We start from the raw sequence: 23,392 nt of genomic DNA, 5'->3' as shown, positions 1-23,392 counted from the left end.
TATGCTCAAGTTTGTACCATACCAGATCTTGCATTTGCATTAAGTATTTTGGGAAGATTTTAATTGAATCCAGGGTTTTCTCATTGGAATGCTGGAAAGAAAGTACTCATGTACTTAAAGAAGACACTGTCTTATGTATTGTGTTACCAATATGTTGAAGATCTAGAATTAACATGTTATACTGATGCTGATCTTGGAAGATGTGTTGATGATAGAATGTTAACTAGTGGTTATATTTTCATGTTAGCTGGAGGTGCGGTTTCTCAGAAAAGTAAGAAGCAACAAGGCCAGTGTCAACAATGGAGTCTGAGTACATTGGGTGTTTTGAGGCAATGAGACAAGCAAACTGGTTGAAGAATTTGATTCATCATATGAAGGTAGGTAGAAGCATTGAGAAGCCAATGAAAATCTTCTGTGATAATACATCTGCAGTGTTCTTCGCCAAGAATAAGAAGATGTCAGAAGCATCGAGGTTGATGGATATTAAGTATCTAAAAGTACAGGATAAAGTTAAGGAAGGTGTTATAGACATCGAGCACGTCATAACTCGAGATATGATAGCCGATCCTCTAACAAAAGCCATACATGTTACAAGTTTCAATAAGCATGTTACAAGTATGGGTTTGCATAACTCATTTGATTGAGTTTGAATGAGGGAGTAAGACAATTATGGTTGATGTCTTGCTATTTTGTGATGTATTATGAATGTATTTAATTGAATTAATGATTTTAATGAATTGGTACACATCAAATTATGTCAATTGCATGTGTTAATTCTTGCAAGTTTCACATGTTTGAGATGTTCATTTAATATCTTAGGACCAAAGAAATGTGGGAGCACGATTAGTATACTATAATGATCCCAACTAAAGTTTCCTCATTAACAATGCTTATAGTTGATATGATTAGTTGTGATTTTAGAAGAACTTAAGCAAACTTTGATATCAGCTTCTCTAAAGTTTGACTGATGTATTGAATGATAAGTAGTGGTAAGTCATTTTTTTTAATAGCTCAGTGATCACATATTACTTGTTTAATGCAGTAATGTTAGAGTGTTTAATCTTGTTCATGTGGGAGAATGTAAGGTTTACTTGGTGAGTAAGATCAAACACCAAGTCGTGCAATAACACAAGTAATATAAGCTATGCATAAAGTAAGACTTATTTAGGGTTGTAACCGGATAACAACCATTTGGAGGGAAATATAAGGAACCAATTTGAAATTAAAATGATGCACTTAGGGTTTCCTTGATAACTGATTGCAACTGTTTGCTTAATAGGAGGAAGCAGTTGCAATACATATATAGATATGCTTGGTCCCTCTTTTCGGTGATCTATCTTTGTTCCATGTAGTTTTGGTTTGTCCTGTTGAAAACCAGAGAACACTAAAGCGAGCACAAGAGAAGAGAAGGTTAACCATTGCCCTAAGAATCAATTCATTCACTGCCGAACATGGCTGCGAATTCAGGTTAGGTTTGATGACCTTGTATACATGAAATTAGGGTTAATGCATGTTCATTTAATGCCCATGAACACCAGAAATTCATTGAATATAAACAAGAAAGGGTTTGATGGTTTCAATCTCTAAAAGGACCAACAATTAAACCTTATTCTACAAAGTAGGAGAAAAGTTTGCATACGAATCACGCATACGTACGTGCCAACACTTACACAAATAGTCAGCATGTGTGAGATATACATAATACATGTAGGGTCTTATTTTTTTTTGTGAATGGTGTTGTATGCGGTATGCGGTATGCAATATGGTAATGTTCATATACAAAATTTTAAACCAAAATAGGGCCATTATATTATTATTCGCATTAGTTGATTACTTCACATTATATTTAGCATGGATTTAGTTAATACTATATTCATTATATCCGAAGGGAAATTTTTTTCAGTGTTTCACTTCGTTATGGACCTAGGTTTAGTAATATAATGAAACTTTGGTTCTAGTGTTAAAAAATTGAAATTAGTAGATTTACAAAAAGTGCAAAGCACATAAGTTAAACTTAGGGGGCTTTTTAAAAGACTTTGTAGAATTAAAAAGGCTCTAGGCTTATACAATCAATATAATATGTCAAAGTTTTATTTGATTGCTGATTTGGCCAATTGAATATAGTTAAATCCTCTTAATTTCCAACATATGTGTCAAATATTTATTGTATTAATCTAATGGGCTACATAGTTACATTAACTATTAACAAATAATTAAAATAATTTTAGTATTCGTCCTATTTGTGTCAGTTGGACCCATGCATTAAAAAAAAAAAATTAAAGGCATTTGACTCAATCTTTAATTTGTTTCCTCTAAAAAAAAAAGGAAAAAAAAAGAAAAGAAAAGACAAGTCAAATGACTTAATTGCCACGTCATATATGACATCTCCCTTTTTTATTGTTGAAAGTGAAATATTATTAAATTCGAATAGGAACGTTTACATCAAAAGCTGGAGTATTGAGCAACCACTCCAGTTCAAAGCTATCCCAAGTACAAAGCCCCCCCCCCCCCCAATATGAGAAACAAAAAATACCACTAGATACGCTGCCTTATTAGAAACTCTACTGACCTCAGTTTGTTTTAGACATAGAATATCCAAGAGAATTCCTTCAATGATGACGTTCGCTTGCATAATCCCATTTATCATATCCACCAAGTTTTTTGAATCTGTTTCCAACTGCATTACCTCAAAACCTTTCTCTACACAAGCCCCCAAAGCCGCTTGTATCGCTTATACCTCCGCCATCAAACTGGATTCGCAAAGAATGTTTCCTGCACTCCCTGCCTTTTTACCCGCAAAATCCCAAGCTACCCATCCAAAGCCTACCCCGTCCAAATTCTTTGCTCCAAGCTCCATTGCAATTGACTTTGATCATTCGAAACGGACGCATCCATCGAACAAGCCACTTCACACCTTCCCACTCCGACATGCTTGATTGCTACATTATTTGATCCCCATGCAACTTTTCAATCTCAAGACATTATTGATGCAAAAAACTCAAAGCCACCATGGATTCCACGACTTGTTTGTCAAAAATAAAGTTATTTCTACATTTCCAAATTCTCCTAAGTCCACACACAATCCATCGTATAATTTCATGGAGTGTTGGCAATGGCTTTGCCATTGAGATCTGTAATCTCGTAATAATTCAAAAATCTGGTAACAATAAGTTGTATTGTGTTTTCCTTATGTTAAACAAGGGTCCAACATATGTTAAACTTACTATTATATTCTGACTTTTGATGATAATACTCTTATCTCTTGTATATGATATAGATGGAAACTTGAAATCCCAATAGGACTTTTATACATCAATCTTATGTAACTATTTATATAGAGGAGTAGAGCAATGAAAATTAATGCTTTTTAGAAATATTTTCTCACCTTAAATTAGTTTTCTACCTAGTATCATCCCTTTTCGATCCTGACCCTTTTCATCGCCATGTCAACCTATGCTTATTCCTCCATTCCTGGACCCAACGCGGCACAATTTCTTAAACTCACTGACTCTAATTACCTCAAATGGCTTCGTCAAATTAAGCCATTCTTGATTGGTCACGACCTCTGGAAGTTTGTCCATGGCTCATTTCCCCAACCTTCTCCCACCATCACCATCACCACCACCATAACCATACCTCTTACCCCTGCTTCTGACTCAGATGGTTCCTCTACTACTGCTACAATCACCTCATCCACAACCCTAAATCCTGATTATCTCAAATGGTTCCAACAAGACCAATTGGTGGTTAGCTACATCACTTCCACCCTCACTGAACCCATCATTGCCCTCACCATAGGTCATAAATTGGCTCAAGCTCTTTGGGAGTGTCTCCAACGCCGCTTTGCTCATCCGTCTATCACCAACTCTACCACTCTTTGTTACCAACTTCTTGATTTAACCAAGGGTTCCACCCTTGTACTTGAATACCTGCAGCAAGCCAAAACATTGGCTGATAAACTTGCCAGTATTGGTCGATCAGTAGATCCTGATGATTTCATTACCACTGTCATTTGCAATCTTGGCCCTGAATACTTAATTCTTCGCACTGTTATCATCAACATCACGCCCCTCCCCACCTTTGAGGAACTGCATTATAAAATTCTCGTCTTTGACTTGCAGAACCTATGTTCTTCCTCGAGCCCTACCGCCTCTCAGACTGCACTTCTCACCACTCAAGCTCCGTCACGTGGCTTTCAATCCTTTACCACTTATGGTAGCGGTAGCTCCTGGCATCATATGCATTCTAATCTTAACCACGGTGGACACGGTTACAACTAGGCTTCTTATTGTGGTGGGTGTCCTCTGCATAGTTATCGTCCATCTGTTCAACACTGGAATGGGTCTTCATCTAATTGGCTTGGGGCTTTCACTACCTTGGAATGGTCCCCATGGTTTCCTAAGAGCACATTGGGCCAACTCAGGTCTGCTGGGCCCTCATCCATCGAACACCAATACCTGGTGTCCTACCTGTTCCACCAATCACCATTCTGCCACCACTTGTCCTCATTGTTATGGTGGCCCTGAAATGTTTCCCCCATTTGCTGGCTCTCAAGTTGTTCATTATCAGGATCCCTCCACCTGGTTCCCCGACACAAGTGTCACCCACCACATGACCGACAATGCCACTGCTATTGCGCATCCCCAACACTATCATGGGCCTAACTTCATCGAATTAGGTAATGGTTACACACTCAATATTGCATCCACTGGTACAATTCCCCTTGATCTCAATTCTTTTTCGTCCATTTTTTATAATGTCTTCCTTATCTATTCGTTACATAAAAATCTCATTTCTGTTGCCCGTTTTACATATGATAATAATGTCACCATTTGTTTCTTCCTTTTCTTTTATCACATTTATGATTTGTGTACTAGTGCATTACTATTTCAGGGCCCATGTAAGAATAGACTATATCCGTTGTCAGTTTCTCCTCCTAAAGCTTTAGCTACGTCGTTCGTTGATTGGCATCAATGTCTTGGTCACCCGTCTCCATTTGTGCTGTCGCGTTTAGGTTCTAGTTTAGGTCTTCATTTTACTCTTTCTCATTTTTTTTTTGTAAGAGCTGTGCCTTAGGGAAATCCACCCAACTCCCTTTTCAATCAAATAATAAATGTGCCCTTTTTCCTTTTTTTTTTTCTTCTTATTCACTCTAATGTATGGATGTACGTTATCGATTCTGTCTCTGGTTATCATTACTATGTCTTTTTTACTTATGACTATGAAAAAGAAATCTGAAGTTTTTTCCCATTTTCAAACTTTTATGGCTGTGACTCAAAATTTATTTCATGCATCTATTAAATATTTACAAAGTGATGGTGGCACTGAGTACATAAATCACTTCATGTCTGAGTTTTGTTGTCTCTCTGGAATTCAGCAACTCCTTTCGTGTCTTCACACGCCCCAACAAAATGGGCTTACTGAGTGCAAACACCGTCACATCGCTTACATGACCCGCACCATACTCACCGTAGCCAAAACTCCACTCATGTTATGGGTTGATGCTACCCTCACTTCTATTCACCTTATTAATTTACTTCGCGCTCCTACCCTCTCTTGGTCAACCCCACACACTCTGTTACTTGGCTTATCTTCGTCTTACACTCACCTACGTACCTTTGGATGCCCTTGTTTTCCTTATTTGGGTAATTATGTTAAAAACAAACTAACCTCGCACTTCATTGAGTGTGTTTTTGCGGGCTATAGTTCTTCACATAAGGGTTACAGGTGCCTCGATCCCACCATGGGCTGGGTTTACATTTCCCACCATGTCGTCTTCAATGAAGTTGAGTTTCCTTTTCATAAACCCACGGGTCCAATGCCATCATCCTATGTGGAGCTTTCTATATGTCCTATTGCTCCAAGCCTAGCACTACTTGCCCACGACCCAGCTTCATCTCTTCAGCCTGTCAGCCCACGTGTCGAATCTTCCCCAGCACCAGATTCTCCGTGTCTACCTCATACATCCTTATCATTTCTTCCACTGCTTCCAGCTGCAGCCCTACCACATTAGCCTACCCCATCGCACCCTATGGTCACTCGCTCTAGAGATGGAACACAGAAACCCAAAACATGGGCTGATGGGTCCATTCGTTATCCTCTTTTCCCACGCCTTGACTATGTCCTTATCTACTAATGAACCAACTTGTTTTTCTTAGGTAAATCGTCACCTGGAATGGCATGCAGCCATGGCAGAGGAGATCAATACCCTACTCAAAAATAACACATGGGTCATTGTTCCTCATTCTCCTGCTCAACACAAGATCGGTTACAAATGGGTCTATTGCATCAAGCGCAATGCCGATGACACCATTGAACACTATAAAGCCCGTTTGGTGGCTAAGGGTTTTCATCAACAACCCATGATTGATTTTGACGAAACATTTAATCTAGTGGTAAAACCTGCAACAATCTGAATTGTCTTGAACTTTGCGGTGTCCAAGGGCTGGCAACTTCATCAACTCGACGTCAAAAATGCATTCTTACATGGCCACCTTTAGGAGGAGGTTTACATGTCTCAGCCACCTGCCTTTATCCATCCTTAGTATCCTTACCGTGTTTGCTGACTTGTGAAAGCCTTCTATGGCCTCAAACAGGCCCCTCGGCCTGGTTTACAAGGTTTAGTTCAATCTTCCTACAGATTCGTTAAAAGTTGAGCAGATAATTCTCTTTTTATTCTCTACTGTGGTACTCATACTATAGTCCTCATCCTCTACGTTGATGACATAGTTTTGACGGGCAATGATGATGTAGTTTTGACAGGCAATGATCCCACTCTTTTACAAGCATTTATCCAGGCGTTGGGTTCTGCTTTTGACTTGAAGGACTTAGGTCCTTTACATTATTTTTTTGGATATTCAGGTACAAACAACCACTACTGGAATTCATCTTTCCCAAACCAAATATGCATATGACCTCTTGAAGCGCACAAACATGCTTGAATGCAAGCCATGTTCCACTCTCCACACCCACTGAGTTTCGCGCTCTTGTTAGCTGTCTCCAGTACTTGACCTTGACTCGGCCTGACATATCGTTCGTTGTCAACAATGTCGCCTAGTTTATGGTGTCTCCTCGTCAGCCACACCTCTTGGCCATTAAACATATTCTACGATACATTAAAGGCTCGTTAACCCATGAAAGACAATATTACATCAATCAAAACCATACTCGAATCAACCTGTATTGGTGTCCCAAAACCAAAAAACTCGTGCAAACGGACAGTGGAAGAATATATGGACTTGTGTTTCCAAAGCCTCACCACAATGAGGACAAACCGTCTCTAAATGAACACCACGTTGATAAAGATTAGCTCGCATCGCAATGATATTCTTGTAGCCCTTCCAAATGAAATGTTGTAGTTTCGGGGGTACTTCCAACTGCCAAATTGTTGACTAAACTTCATTCTTTTCTTGACCGTCACTAGATTCTCCCACTCCCTTACAACCGAGCTCTCCATTCTGACTTAGGTCTTAAGCAATTAAATACCCCGACTTAACTGTATACAACCCATTCTTTATGTAATGCCAAATTAATTTATTGGTGCACCCAGATTTGCTTAGTGGCATACTCAAAATGATGTGGGCTTCTTCAATAAGATCTTTGTTCCACAATCCACCACTCTCATCCATTAACTCCATAACCTTCTCTGGTGCCATCTCCTTATGCAGCTAAAGGGGATAGATATGTTCGAGGAGTGGGCAACCATGGGTCCACCCTAATTTGAATATTTTGTCCATCACCCATTCTACATTGGATTCTAGCTTTTAGGATTTTTCTCCCTTGTAAAATCCCTTTCCAGCCCCATGAAGTTCTTCGTCCCATCGGTGCCTCCAAAAACGAAGAAAAAAAGATAGTATTTAGCTTTAAGAATTTTTGCTAGGATAGATTCCGGATCACAAATAATTCTCCACCCAACTTTAGCAAGCATTGCAAGGTTGAAAGAAATTATTTCCTTCGAAACCGAGCCCTCCTTATGTTTTTCCCTTCGACATTTTGTTCCATGCCATCCAACATACACCCTTCTTTGTTTTGTGATCACTCCACCAAAATCTTGCAATCAATGTTCCATCTCTTTCGCCAATTGAATTGGAAGCTGGAAACATGACATTGCATAATTTGGCAAGGCCGAGGCTACACTTTTGATTAGAACTTCATTTCCAACAACCGAATGAAATTGCTCCGCCCACCCATTCACTCGTTCGTCCACTTTATTTCTTACCTCTTCAAATACCTTTTTTTTCTTCTCGAGTTCGGTAGCTTGTTGGAGGAATGCCACTACGAAGCTTATTCTCCCTCTTCTTATAGTCGAATAGGCAAACTTCCTAGCCGTAACCGGAATACTCCCTCATGGGCAAGTGGATCAAAAGATGATGCAATCAACCATACAATACAGTAAATGAAAATAAGGGTTTTAGGATAGAATGTTGAAGGGATACGTACACACTTTTTTAATGATATTTTCTATGGTTATACCAACGATGATAGACAAATCTGGAAATTGGTCTGTTCCAATTAAGCACCGAAGTTAGCTTGGATACTCAAGTACTTTCCAAAACCTTCATAGTGTTTGATATATGACACCTCCGCCAACCCGACCTTCATGTTTTATGGGCAATTTGATCTGAAATGAACAGAACTTTTCTCCAAGTTTATAAATTAACCCGACCTTTCCACATAACATTGGAGTAAGTTGTTAACACATACTACCTCCGCCTCCGTTGCTTGAAAAACTAGTATGAAATCATCCGCAAAGAACACATGGGATAAGAGCTCAGCATGTTCTGCTACTTTGAGCCCCCGTAGCCTTCCGTCTCGCTCCTCTTTTCGTAAAAGTGAGGAAAAACCCTCGACACAAATCAAGAAAAGAAATGGGGAAAGGGATCATCTCCGGATCCCTTCCACCAAATCCACCAAATCAGGGGATCCAAGCCATTGAAATTTGATCCAACGACTAAAGTTATTATAACTTTTAAAGGGGGCCCCTGTTTGTAGTCGTTGAATCAAATTTCAATGGCCCAAATCCCCTGATTTGGTGGATTTGGTGGAAGGGATCCAGAGAGGTTCCCTTTCCAAGAAATGGAGAAAGAGGGACCCCTTGCCGTACTCTTCTACTTGGTGTAATGACATCTCCCTTAGAAAACACTTGATGTGTTTTAGTTCTAGTTGGAGTATTTGACATCTCCTTTGGAGATGTTTGTTAATAGAAGTCTAATGGTATTTAAATGTGACTTTAAAATGTCTTTAAAATATGATAGTACTTAAAAAAGTCATTAACTTTTAACGGGTTTGAAGTGTGTCATTTAATATTACAATCTAGCAGTATTCATTTTCATTTGTAAGTGAGAAGTTTAAGTTTCGATTCATGAGAATATAGTTAACCCATTGTTAATCAAAAAGTATTCAAGCGTTTTTTAACCAAAAATCAGTTTTTGTTTTTTCTTTTCCAAATAATATCAAAAGCGCTTTATGTTCGTTTTCAGTTTTTTTAAATCCACTTCCAAACATACCCTTAAACCAACACCGCCAAGAAAGCTTTAAACATTAGGCATAAAGAAGCACGTTTCGGCCCACGTCTTTCCACACTTAAAAGTTGGGCCTATGCCAGTTGTGGGCTAGATCAGTGAAGCCTTCAAATAAAAACAATTCTGATTGTATAAATTGATTCACAAGAGTTTAACCTAAATCTAGCGTGCTCTTATTTCTCCGCAAACCCTATTCGGCCGCCATTGAAGCTCTGCTACGAAGCTCTATTTGTTCACCTACGTAATACGGTAACTTCTCCTCGACATACCTCCATCCATCTTCTACAGTACTCCTTCTATTAATTTATTATCAGTAGAGCAAATTGAATCCGATTCTCATGTATATTATGTATCTGTATGTATGTACATGTGTGTATATATATATATGTATGTGTGTCTGATAGCTTGTGATGTTGTTTGGATGGGTAGAGATGAAGGTTGTTGCTGCATACTTGCTCGCTGTTTTGGGAGGGAAGACGAGCCCCTCAGCTGCTGACTTGAAGGACATTCTTGGATCAGGTAACTTTTATATTAAAAAAAAATTCTTTGTTGCTGCAACGGCGTGCGATTCATGTTAAGATTGTTATTATTTTCACTGTATTGTTTGTGTTAAATTGGGAATTCCGTTTGTGGGTTTTGCTTGGTTTAGATAATTTAAATTTATTTGTGATAATTTTTCTATTTGTTGTACGTATGCTGATCATTAGTATGTGTAGTCTTTTATATACAGGTTTCCTAGTCATGTTAGTCCTCTTAGCTTGAATTTTGACTATCGATTTTGATGTTGCGGCTTTCCAGCTCTACGGTTTTGAACTCTTAACCCCTACACCATTAGCAAGGGTTCCAGTCTTGCACCCAACCACTCTTGGACGAAAGAGTTATTCATTTAGTTTATCTGTTAAAAACAAAATTGTGGAGATTTCGGTTGCGTAATGCTCATTTCGTCTATTAGTTCTTATTAATTTTTAACTTGAGATGGAATTTTGATAATCAGTCTTGCAACCTATATCCATGCGCGTGGTTGAATTTCTGTATTGAAATGGAAGTGGTTTTGTTATTGGAATTCAGTCATTATGTTATCCGGGATGATGAAAGTTAGAAAGAACCTTCATATGTGAGATGTGTCATTAGTAGTAAATTATCCTAGACTAGGTACTGTTTGCACGGAGAAGATGCTTAGGTTGCCCTTGGTACTGGTGTTTGAAAAAAGTGGTATATTATTATTTGTGCAGCAACGTTTTGCACTTTGAAATGTAACTTAATTATTTGTTTGGTTACAGTTGGAGCCGAGGCTGACAATGACAAGATTGAGTTGCTATTGTCCGAAGTCAAGGGAAAAGATATCACCGAGCTAATTGCATCTGGAAGGGAGAAGTTGGCATCTGTTCCATCTGGTGGTGGTGCAGTTGCTTATTCCGCACCTGCAGCCGCCGGTGGTGGTGGGGCTGCTGCTCCTGCCGCTGCTGAGCAGAAGAAGGAGGAGAAGGTGGAAGAAAAGGAAGAATCAGACGATGTAAGTATATATTGTCAAATGCAGCTGTTGATAATATCTAGTTTGCTTTATTTGTATGCTGGGCTGTTCTGATTTTATTGTGATTGTTTAATAACTTCTAAAATCGTTTTTTTTAAATTTTATTTTTGCAGGATATGGGTTTCAGCCTTTTCGACTGAGGGACTTACTTTTGGTGCGTTTCCTGTATCAAGACATGACATGTTCAGTATTACTTTCAGACCAATGCTGTGTTTTTAAGTTTCTATTTGTAGTTGGATATGGTTCCAGATCTCAAAAATTTTGTTTCGATATGCAAGTGATGGAAGAAATTTGCTTTATATATTATTTCCATCTATTTGAGTCGACTTAAGATTGCTTGCTCGTGGTTTAATGCGGGTCTGGTTCGTTTAAATTTTGCGTTACCATGCCTCTTATATCCTGTTGCTTTGCTTCGTTAGATTCTTACGTAGCGAAATTCATCGAACTTTCCTACTTCATGCAACTTGGAGCTGGACTAAATCCCTCTTCATTATGTATGCCCGTGAACCAAAAATCAACTTTTTGAAATGCTCATTTACTTATATTTGATTGGAAATATCTATGAAAAGCCATTTAACCATTAGATTCACATTGGTGAAAGTAACTTTGGGTTTTTAGCATCAAAGGGGAGACCTTGAATTGATCACGTAACGTATCAGGTTCCATTAGGGCTGTAAATCAGGTTGATGGAGTTCGAAATTTCGAATTCAACTGATGCTCTACTTGTCCTTGAACAAAACGTTAGGATTTGCAGATGCTACGGAAAGACGTTGATTTAAGTCCTGCGAAGCTAAAAGTATGCCTTTGAACACATTACTGTTCGGACGTCTGTGTTTGGTTCCGATATTAGTCACACAACAATGTACATTATGCAACTACGCAGACGTGTGTGGAATAGACATAAAGCAGCGGAAATGGCCTCGTCAATCAACTATTGAATGCTCATCGCTTCCTTGCTCTTATGTCTTTTGTTGTCACCAGCACCATTTGCAAATGCAAGGGCGTCTCAATTAGTTAGGATTGTTTGCAACCAAACCCGAAACCAATTCGCCTAAAACTTTATGCAATGCGTAAAAAGTCTTTGGAAAGATATTCCAATTCGATCAGCATATAGTCTCAAAGATCCTGGTATAGCCGTTCTCAAATTAGCAGTAGCAAATGCAGCACAAAGCAAAGCTTCTTTTGAAAATGCGCGCAACAATACCAACAACAATGTTAATGGCATCAGAGCTATAAAGCGGTGTGCCAATCAGCCTCCGAAAACCTCACACAGGCCCAAGACGACTTTTTTTCGATGCGAAAAAGCATTGGCCTCTGTTGAAGTTCAGCTCCTTCTGTCAGTATCTATGACGAACCTTTTGCTCATTGTATATCTAGGAAAAGGTATGCGAATTATGTTTAAAATTTGAAAGTACTTACGTACCAAAGAATTATCTATGATTACTATATATAAAAATGGTAGAAAATTGGAGGATAAAAAAAAAAAAGGAGTTTTCATGAAAAGGGCTTGGGTTAAGTTTAATTTAATAAAAGGGAAGTGTTAATGGCACTCTAAAAATCTCATTCTACTCCTCACAAGTGTATTTTTCTTTCTAAATATAGAAAGTTTGGAGTGTAGAATGAGAAATTTGGAGTGCCAATAACAATTTCTTAATAAAAAAAATCATGCTATAACTTTATTTAATGAAAAAAGACTTAAATTTTAATGAAAACCCCTTAACTTTTAATAAAGAGAACAAAAGAACTTAAATTTTAATGAAAATAACACAATTTTAATATTAAAAAATAAAAAACTTGACGTACTTGGATGCGCGCGTCCATCACAGATACTATTTATGAAACAATAGTACATTGTTTATGAAATTTAACGGTACTATACTATTTATGAAACTGTGGTATTATATTATTTATGAAATTAAACGGTACTATACTATTTATTGTCCAGATTCATAAATAGTGTCTAGTTTTCGGTTCACTTTTGTAAACAGTGCTTAGTTATTGGGTCCTAATTCGTAAATAGTGTACAGTAATTGCTACAATTTCATAAATAGTGTCTCATTCTTGATCCAGTTTCATAAAAGTGCCTAGTTCTTGGTCCACTTTCATATATAATGCCTAGTTCTTGGTCATGTTTCATAAATAGAGTCTAGTTCTTGGTCTCGTTTTATAAATGGTGTGTAGTAGTTGATATAGTTTTATAAATAGTGTCTCTTTTTTTATCCAGTTTCATAAATAGTCTCTTTCTTGGTCCAATGTTTTATATTGAACTCTTTCAATTTTTTTATATTTTCTAATCAAACAAAGAACAAATTAGAACTAGAGGCAATTGAGAATTCATATGGTTCACAACTCAAAGTATTTTTTGGAGTTCCTTATGTTATGTTATTGAACTCCACAAGTTCTCTCTGAGATGCTTTTTTATTTGGATAAATTATACTTTACCACCTCAGGTTTGATGTTAATTTCAATTCCTTACAATATCTTTAAAACATTTCACTTTCATACCTCAAGCACTATTTTATTTCAATATAATACCTCCGTTACATTTTCCATCCATTGATCCGTTAAGTGCTGACATAGCTATCACATTTATGCCACGTGGCTGCCAAATGTGCGCCACGTGGCAATTTTTTTTTTTTTAACTTATTTAAAAAAAAAAAACCTTAATCTTCTAAATTTAAAAAAATAAATAAAAGTTAGAAAATCTAGATCCCATCACCCCACCCCCAACCCCCCCCCCGGTCGGAGCCTCATCGTCTTTCATCCGTCCGCACCCATCTTTCCCCTCCAAACCCGAGCCCAACCCAGAAAGAAGAAAAAAATAATAATAATATAACCCTGCGCACCTACCCTCGCACGCATCCTCTTCCCTCCTCTACACACCCCACTCCTTATTGGGGAAGACGAGATATGGGTTGCAGGGAAAGGAAGATGGGTTTTTTTTTTCTTTTCTTTTCTGGGTTGCAGATAATGGGTGCGGAGGAGGAGGTGGAGGATGGGTGCACGATGGGTTTGGGGAAGACGGGAGGGGGAAGAAAGGGGTGGGTTGCAAGGAATGGGAGTCGGGGAAGATGAAGATGGGTTTTTTTTTCTTTCTTTATTTTCCTTTCCTCTTCTTCTTTTTATGGGTTGCAGGTTGGGTGGATAGGGGGGTTTAGCTTTTGTTTTTTGTTTTTTGTTTTTTTTTTAATTTAGAAGATTAAGGTTTTTTTTACAAAAAAAAATTTCCACGTGACAGACATTTGGCAGCCACGTGGTATAAATGTGGCAGCCACATCAGCACTTAACGGATCAATGGATAGAAAATGTAACGGAGGTATTATATTGAAATAAAATAGTACTTGAGGTATGAAAGTGAAATGTTTTAAAGATGTTGTAAGGAATTGAAATTGACCCCAAACCTAAAGTGGTAAAGTGTAATTTACCCTTTTTATTTTCTTCCAAAAAAAACCCCTTATCCTGCAAGTTTTTTTTTTTATGAATCCCCTTTCTCCTGCCATCAATCACTCCACATAAATATTTTTTTTTAAAAAAAAAAAGTTGCAGCGTACATTTTAAATGGATATAAAACTCCATAGAAGCAAATACATAAGCTGGGAAAAAGCACCAACAAACCAAACCAAACAAAATCTGGGCAAAAAATGCTGTGCAATTGCACGCGCGTAGTTAGGATTTTTTTTTTTTTTTGTTCTTATCATTAAATAAAGTTATAGGATGATTTTTTGTTAAAATTCAAAGTTTTGAAACCATTTTCATTAGTTTTTCTAAAACAAAAAAAACTGATATGAATAACAAATATCGACCTTTTACAATCTCATTTTTGTTCCTCTTTAACTTGAATTTCTTATAATACATTTGGTGACTTTAATCAACATGAAATTATGCTATAAGTATTTTAATTAATAGTTGACATCATCGTTATCTGTCCGAATAGTCGAATACATGCTCCAAGTTGTTTCATTCACCACTCGATTCATGCAACTTGTGTTTCTTTATCAAAGAGGTAGGGAGATTTGAATTTGAAACGTCTTCAAACATTAGAAAGTAAAGTACTCCTGAACATCCAATTTTTTTTCTTCTATATACCTATGTCTATCTTGAAGCCCGCTTTGTTTTATGACCATTCTTTAGACAATATTCCAAAATAATTAGATAATCTTCTAAGACTAGCTCCTTTTACTCATGACATGCTTTTCAAGAATGCAAAATCCTCGATCATAGTCGGTGTATGATTACGAAGAGCTTGCTCGAGTCACTCTTGAATTAGCAGTAACGAATACAAAAGATAGGCGTAGCTTCATTAACATTTAATCAAGAGGGATTTGATAGAGCCTGTCAAACAATATTATTTTTGGTACAGCATAGGGATATGGGGAGCCTAAAGTTCAACGTCATATTTTAGTATCTACGACAAACTTTATGGTCATATTAAGCATGGATGTTGCATTCTTTGTTACTTTTCAATTATTAAATATCTAAAAAAATATACTCGAATAATGTATTAAATTTTGAAAGTACTTATGTACAAAATTATGTCTCTGTTATTACTATTTATAAAAACGAAAAAAAAAATGAATGAATGGTGAAAATAAGAAAGGAAAATATAATTACTAGTATGAATAATAAATATCGACCGATGTATGTTCCTTTTTAATTTGAATTTTTTATAATACATTCACTTTACCATGCATTGACTTTAAGATGAAAGTATGTTATACGTGCTTTAATTAAAACTTGACATCATTTCTGATACAAGCTCTAAAATGTTTCATTGCACCATTCGATTTCTCTAAATTGTCTTCCTATATCAAATAGAGTGATGAGATTTGAACTTAAAACCTCTTCAACATTATTACAAAAAAAAGTAGTGGACAACCAATTTTTTCCTTTTATACACTCATGTTTATAATAAAGACTTTTTATATTAGCACCCCACAAAATATTGAATGCACCCCACATTAAAATTTAATATTAAATGACTTATTTACTCCACTATGCAATGACAATTTTGACCTTATTAGGTTTTTTAAAAATAAAATAAAAATTCTAAATACACCTCAAATCACTTTTAGCGTATTATTTATCTTCTCAACTATCAAAACCCTCTCACCCTCCATTGTTGAACAAAACCCTAACCAATGAAACTACAAACATGTTGATTGAGAAAAATTGTTTCTTATTATTGTAATTTAGTTGACAATATAATGTCTCTGTAGCACTCAATAACTTCGTGTCGCACATATTAGAGTTTGCATGTATTACAGAAAAGGCATTGAATTAAGCCCTGCCGAGGTAAGCATCAATGCCCTTGGACACTTTAATTGCATAATCCGCATAGAGCTTCGGCTCGGGTGCATTTGCATTTGCCTTCTCAACTTCCAAAGTCCATTTTACTGTGCTGCCACCATTTCCTGCTTTGCTAATCTCAAGTTTTGCCTTGAAAGTCTTATACAGCTTCAAAACATCTCCTTCAAGGAAAACAAAGTTGATTGATGTATTCTCATCATCTACCGCTGGAATCTTAATTTTTGCTGTAACTGGACCCTCTCCTGCACGATGTAAATTTGATTATAAATGTTTATCATCGAAAATGATCATTTTGTATAGTGATGCTGGTATTACTGTCTACTTGGTTGAGATTCAAATCTCATAGACGAAACTCGAACCAATATGAGAGAGGTGCATGTCTGCCATGTCATTTTGAGCAAGAACATGACACACGTTAATATAAGCTAAAAAATTTAAAACAAACTATAATATGATAGATAGGTTCCCTCTCTACTCAAGGTCATGTGTTCAGTTCTCTCCTCGATCTCTAGGTTCACTCGTATAGTATGTATGTATATGTGTGTGTGTATATATTTACAATGTACATACATATACATACGTACATACATACATATATATACTAAAGAACCCAAAAAGAAATGATTTAAATTGTTGGTTAAACATAATAAGTCTCTTACCAAGGTCGTATTTGCAAGAAAAGACGGCACCGGCTCTGAGCGCACCTCCTCCTACTACTTCAACGCTCTTGAAGATTTGAGGGAACATCTGCGGGAAAGAGGTGGTGTTGTTCTTGAAGAAGCCATGAAACTTATCTGGCGAGGATTTTATCTCTGCTTGGGCGTAAATCTTGGCAATTTGAGCCATCGATATATCTTTTACAATTAAAATTGCAATTGTGGTGTTTTTATAGACGTGCAGTTTATTTCAGAACTTTCAGAATATATTGTCATCAAATGGGCAGCCGTATGACCGCTGCAAATGGTTTGTGTGACCACTTATAAATAATGGAGCTCAGTTTGTGTTTTTGCTCGAGTACTTCTAATGCTTTCCCTTTTGGTTCCTTCGGTTTTACGATCATATATTCCACTGCATGTCATTTTCTGTTTCTTTAATAATGGAGTTTGTATTAGGGGGGGGGGGGGGGGGGGAGAAGAAACTAATTCTGGCAAGACTAATATAGGTTTCCTTTAATAAAATTCCTTGAAATATTATCCAGAAAATTGAATGGTATAAAAGTCTCGGAATTTTTTTGTTTTTTTGTTTTTTAGGAATATATCTTTAGGAATATATCAGATACGAAATCTGTTTCAAATATATATATAAAACACACACACACACACACACACACACACACACACACACACACACACACACACATATATATATATATATCTCGTTTTGGTTCAAAATTTAATTTGGTATGAAGCACCAGTTAATTAGCTTCTTGTGTAGTGAAGTTTTGTCCACTTGATGGGAATAAATTTCAAATTTGACTCAAATAGCTAGATTGCAGGATCATCGAAGCGTGGTGCAATCTCTCTCACTGGTGGTACCATTGTGGTGGCTTGAGGGGACTCACACCGTTAGGTTGTGTTGTGTTTTTTTTTTAAGTTTCTGGTTTTGTGGTCTGTTCATCTGACAAAGGATAATGAAGACCTTTTTCTGTGTCTGATAGCAGGGTTTCTTTGCAAATGAGCGTCCTCATGAGCAAGTTCATTAGAATGTGAAGCAAGATTTGTCATGATGAGCGTTATCCTTCTATGTGGTTGGATGTGATTGAAATTTTGTGTTGTCTTCCTGTTGTGGTTGTATTCATGAATTGTATTTTTATGTTGATGATGTTCTTTGTATAGTTGATGAATGGAATGTTTCTGTTTCATAAAAATTTAAATAAAAAAAAAAGATAAATAACCGGTGTAATTTTAAGCATCGTTTTTCATTTTCCTTGGAGCCTATTCAATTTGTATGAGCTTCTGGTTCAGCTTTCTACCAAACATAATTGAAAATATAATAGTCAACACTTGAACCCCAAATATTTTTAAACATGTAGAAATAGGCCATGAATGACTAATACGGAATTTTACACGCAGCTGTTCTTTATTTTTAGAAGACAATATATAATGTTATTGAAAAGAGAAGATTACAAGACTCACATGCATGACTCTAAATACGGGTAAAGAATCTTTAGTGACCAAGAGCTGACATGATCAAGAGAAAATAACGCACACCCTACCATAATAAAAACCCCAATTCAGCCACCAAAAGGACAACGATCATTAATATAGATCAATTACAAATCGGCATAACATCCCATATATTTAAAAAAAAAAAAAAAAAAAAAAAAAAAAAAAAAAAGAACTGTTGTAGGCCTATTTGATCAAACGATCTAGGGTTTAGAGAGAGAGAGAGGGGAGCCGGCTACAATAAGAGAGAAGAAGGATTGATTTAATTGTGAGGTGTGTTTGATTCACCTCATTGTGTCTTTATTTATAGTAGTAGGATAGGTAAAAACCTTTCCCTTTACAACATTTAATAGGTAATCTAGTCCTAATAAGAATATAAGATATTTTCCCATATCTCCTAGGATTTACACAATCACATTCCTATTCTAAATATGACTACAACACTCCCCCTTGAGTGTGTAAATATTCAACAAACCATCGCATCAGATCTTCAGCAGATAAGGTAGAATAGTTGATGAAGTCATCGGCACAACGGGTGATCGCGAGTCTCAAATTTAAGTGAAGTATGCATTTGTAGTAAAACTTACAAAACCTCGCTATGGTAAAACCCAAGGCATGGGGAAAACCCATAGACTAAGGAGAAAAGTGAGAAGTATGCATAATGTCTTTAAACAAATGTTAAACTGGACGAAGGTAGAGAACTCAACGGAGTATGATCATACCAGGATGGGAGCCTTATTAAAACCTCGTTAGGTAGCAAAAACCAAGTGGGAAAAATGCTCCTAACTGTAGGAAAAATAGTACATTAAGATCATGTGAGTATGCTTCTAGATACTCCCCCTGAGTTAGACATAACTTCTAAATAAGAGAATTATAAGCGATTCAACTTAGATAATTTACGCATACTGATTTCTTGGACAAGCTTCTGAAAAGTAGATTTGGCCAACGATTTGGTGAAGAGATCAGCTAGGTTGTCCTGGGAATAGATTTGCTTGACTTCAATGTTTTGATGCTGCTGTTGTTGGTGTGAGTAAAAGAACTTCGGCGCTATGTGCTTGGTGTTGTCTCCCTTGATGTATCCTTTCTTCAACTGCTTAATACATGCTACATAGTCTTCAAAGATAGTCGTAGGAAGGTCAATGACTGATGTAAGACCACTAGTGCTTCGAATGTGTCCCATAACTTCTCTCAGCCAAAAACACTCAAGCGATGCTTCATGTAGGGCGAGAATCTCATCACGGTTAGACGAAGTTGTAACTAGTGTTTGCTTGGTAGACCTCCAAGATATAGCGGTGTCTCCAACGGTAAAGACATAACTCGGTGTACCCAGCATCTGCGTAACCAACAAGGCCAGAATCAATCCGAGTACCATAAGGGGCGGCAACATTTGGAGATTCGCGGGTATAGAACAAGCCCAAATCCGTTGTACCTTTGAGGTAGCGGAAAATGTCTTTAACACCATTCCAGTGCCTGCGTGTGGGCGCATTGCTGTATCTTGCCAATAAATTCACAGCGAAGGAGATGTCAGGTCTAGTGCACTGAGCCAAGTACATTAAAGCCCCAATTGCACTTAGGTAAGGAACTTTGGGTTCCAAAATCTTTTCCACATCCTCCTTTGGACGGAAGGGATCTTGTTAAGTATTTAGAGTCCGAACGATCATAGGTGTACTCGAAGGCTTCGTTTTATCCACATTAAAACGACGCAACACCTTTTGGGTGTAGTTCGATTGATGTAGTAGGATTTCATCCGAACAATGCTCGATCTCTAGGCCGAGGCAATATCGAGTTTTCCCAAGATCCTTCATCTTAAATTCTGATTTCAAGTGTGCAGCAATTTCCTCAAACTCTGCAGGAGTCCCAATGAGATTCATGTCATCGACATAAACTGCAACGATTGCAAATATGGAATGTGACTTCTTTATGAACACATATGGGCATGGTTTGTTGTTCACATAACCCTGACTTGTCAAATATTCACTCAGACGGTTATACCACATCTGCCGAATTGTTTCAATCCGTAAAGTGACCTCCTCAACCTAATTGAGAGAGTGTTCCGTGGTCTAGAACTATTTGAGCCAGTCAATGGAAGTCCTTCTGGAACTTTCATGTATATTTCCGTATCTAGATTCCCATAGAGATACGCGGTTACCACATCCATAAGCTCCATATTCAGTTTTTCGGAAACTACTAAACTGATTAGGTAACGGAACGTTATAACATCTATTACGGGGAAATACGTGTCCTTGTAATCAATCCCAGGGCGCTGAGATAAGCCTTGTGCTACGAGGCATGCTTTATATCGCACTATTTCATTCTTCTCATTACGCTTCCTCACGAAAACCCACTTGTAGCCAACAGGCTTCACGCGTGGTGGTGTAAGAACGATAGGTCCAAATACCTTACATTTCGTGAGTGAATTGAGTTCAACCTGGATTGCTTGTTTCCAGTTTGACCAATTGGTTTTACGTTGGCATTCATCTACAGAACGTGGTTCAATGTCATCATTAAGCATGATGTCAGTAGCTACTAAGTGCGAGAATGCATCATTGACGATCATCTCATTCCTATTCCAAACCTCATCCAATACTGTGTAGTGGACCGATATCTCACGATTCTTGGGTAGCCAACATGTTTCATTTGAAGCCTCATCGTAATCTAAAATAACCTCATGTGTTGGAACAGATGAGTGAGTGATGGTCAGATTCAAACTAGGGTTACTAATTGGTGCCATTTTCCTCTTCTGGGGTTGTGAATCCTTTAAACCAAGGGGTCTGCCACGCTTCAGGGTCAGAGCAGGTGATTGGTTAGTCGCCAATGTACCTTGCCACGTGGAGGGTGCGGCTTCCCCTCCTTCGGGGACGGTCCAGCCTTCCCGGGTGGGTTGTTGACGTACGCAGGGTACATTTATCCTTGCATGTGTATTTGCAGCAAGTATATGTGATCTTGTCACCTTTGCTAGATCATTAAAAGCATCCAACATGCTTTGAGCAATGCTCTGAAGATCTATAATTTGTCGCACCTCAGTTTCAGACTGGGCACTGCGGGGATCTAAATGAGACATAGTGGGAGCATACCACGACAATTCGCGACGTTCTACGGGAACGTTAGCATGCTTATCACCCCCTAACGGTAGGAAAACTGTCTCATCAAAGTGACAATCTGCAAAACGTATGGTAAAGAGATCTCTTGTCAAGGGTTCTAAGTATCGAACAATTGATGGCGAATCATAACCGACATAGATTCCCATTTTTCTCTGAGGACCCGTTTTGGTACGTAGCAGCGGCTCTATTAGCATATAAATGGCGCACCCAAACACCCTTAAATGCGAGATGTCAGACTTGTATCCAGTGACCAACTGTAACGGTGAATGTGGTTGGGTAGCGGTGGGCCTCAGGCGGACTAACATAGCTGCATGAAATATTGCATAGCCCCAGGCAAATACCGGCAGTTTGGTTCTCATAACCAAAGTTCAAGCTATCAATTCAAAGCGCTTTATGAAAGCTTCTGCCAGGCCGTTTTGGGTGTGAACATGAGGCACAAGATGTTCCACATCAATCCCTACTGACATGCAATAATCGTCAAAAATCTGTGACGTAAACTCTCCAGCATTATCCAGTCGAATCGACTTGATCGGATAATCAGGGTGGTGAGCCCTTAGCTTAATGATTTGAGCTAGGAGTTAAGCAAATGCGGCATTGCGTGTGGACAACAAGCAAACATGTGATCATCGTGTCGATGCATCAACTAACACCGTAAGTATCTAAATGGTCCGCAAGTTGGTTGGATAGGTCCACAAATGTCCTCTTGAATCCTCTGAAGAAATTTAGGGGGGTTGTGAATAATCTTTGTATATGAGGGTTAAGTATTTAACTTCCCTAAAGAACACGCATGGTGGAAGTCCAACATAGGGATGTAACTTATGCCCGTGTGAAGATTTGAGGATACGACGCATCATGTCATGTCCAGGATGTCCCAAACGGTCATGCCAAAGCAAAAAAGTGTCCTGGAACTCAAGCATAGGGCCGGCCACACTGTGGGCTTTTATGCCACGAATGGTTGTGATGTACAACCTATTCGGCAAGCATTCGAACTTCTCGTGAATATGCTTCTGGCCATATTCATACGAAGTGATACAAAGAAATTCAGAACCATGATCTTCAGTGGTTTCAAGATGATATTGATATCTCTGAAACTCAACAACGTTCTTCCGGAACGTGGAGAGTGCCTCCTTAATGGTCAGAATTATACCATTGGACAACATGATACGTGTCTTTCTATATCCTTCAATCAGGTTGGATGAGCCTGAGAGAGTTGTCAAATAAGCTTTCTTGGGTATGAAGTTAGTAAAATAGTGTTTTTCACGCAAGATGGTGTGCATGGTTGCACTATTTGCCAAACAACTAACTTCCCTACTAGACATACCTAGAAATAAGTTGATTGAATTGGTCACATGCATAGATATAAGTCCATTCATTCAATTAAGCACTTCGAGAGAATAATATCCATTCAAATAACAATCCATAATTCAAAACAAACCAAAACCAAACAAATTATTCCAAATACTTAGGAAAATTGTTCAAAATTAAACCATAAACCTACCAAAATAGGGGGGTAAGGCCGGCCACTCCTAGTAGGTTCGGCCACTAGGGGTAAACACCCTAAAAACATGTCTAATTTATTCATCCATAGGTGTTGACGCCTCCTGAAAATCTGATATCTCTATTGATGTAGTTGCATTTTCTGGATGATCCACATGTGCAAAGTTAGACTCACGACGGGAATGATACTTGGCAATAGCCTCAACGGAAGCTCGGCATACGCGTGACTAATGATCCCTTGATCCATAGCGATAACACATGTCTAATTCA

General features: G+C 37.8%; 2 protein-coding genes across 2 annotated transcripts; one reads left to right on the top strand and one right to left on the bottom strand.

Annotated features, from left to right (window-relative positions):
- Nucleotides 1-9,632: 9,632 nt before the first annotated feature.
- Nucleotides 9,633-11,368, top strand: LOC137743854 (uncharacterized). The gene is made up of 4 exons (XM_068483790.2): nucleotides 9,633-9,770; nucleotides 9,951-10,040; nucleotides 10,802-11,034; nucleotides 11,166-11,368. The coding sequence occupies exons 2-4, from the start codon at nucleotides 9,953-9,955 to the stop codon at nucleotides 11,190-11,192; spliced, it is 348 nt and encodes a 115-aa protein (XP_068339891.1). The 5' UTR covers nucleotides 9,633-9,770; nucleotides 9,951-9,952; the 3' UTR covers nucleotides 11,193-11,368.
- Nucleotides 11,369-16,329: 4,961 nt separating this feature from the next.
- Nucleotides 16,330-17,205, bottom strand: LOC148692907 (MLP-like protein 423). Its single transcript, XM_088679096.1, has 2 exons — nucleotides 17,019-17,205; nucleotides 16,330-16,601 (listed from the first exon to the last, which is right to left on the bottom strand). The coding sequence occupies exons 1-2, from the start codon at nucleotides 17,203-17,205 to the stop codon at nucleotides 16,330-16,332; spliced, it is 459 nt and encodes a 152-aa protein (XP_088535222.1).
- Nucleotides 17,206-23,392: the final 6,187 nt, after the last annotated feature.

Source organism: Pyrus communis, chromosome 11, assembly GCF_041283825.1.
Source record: "Pyrus communis isolate YQ-2024b chromosome 11, ASM4128382v1, whole genome shotgun sequence".
NCBI classification, from domain to species: domain Eukaryota; kingdom Viridiplantae; phylum Streptophyta; class Magnoliopsida; order Rosales; family Rosaceae; genus Pyrus; species Pyrus communis.
This window is presented reverse-complemented; position numbering and strand designations above follow the sequence as displayed.

Coding starts and splice junctions, on each gene's coding strand:
- LOC148692907 (XM_088679096.1), bottom strand. CDS start 17,205: ATGGCTCAAATTGCCAAGATTTACGCCCAAGCAGAGATAAAATCCTCG. Junction 16,602..17,018: donor TTCTTGCAAATACGACCTTG/GTAAGAGACTTA, acceptor TACATCGTGCAG/GAGAGGGTCCAGTTACAGCA.
- LOC137743854 (XM_068483790.2), top strand. CDS start 9,953: ATGAAGGTTGTTGCTGCATACTTGCTCGCTGTTTTGGGAGGGAAGACG. Junction 10,041..10,801: donor GAAGGACATTCTTGGATCAG/GTAACTTTTATA, acceptor GTTTGGTTACAG/TTGGAGCCGAGGCTGACAAT. Junction 11,035..11,165: donor AAAAGGAAGAATCAGACGAT/GTAAGTATATAT, acceptor TTATTTTTGCAG/GATATGGGTTTCAGCCTTTT.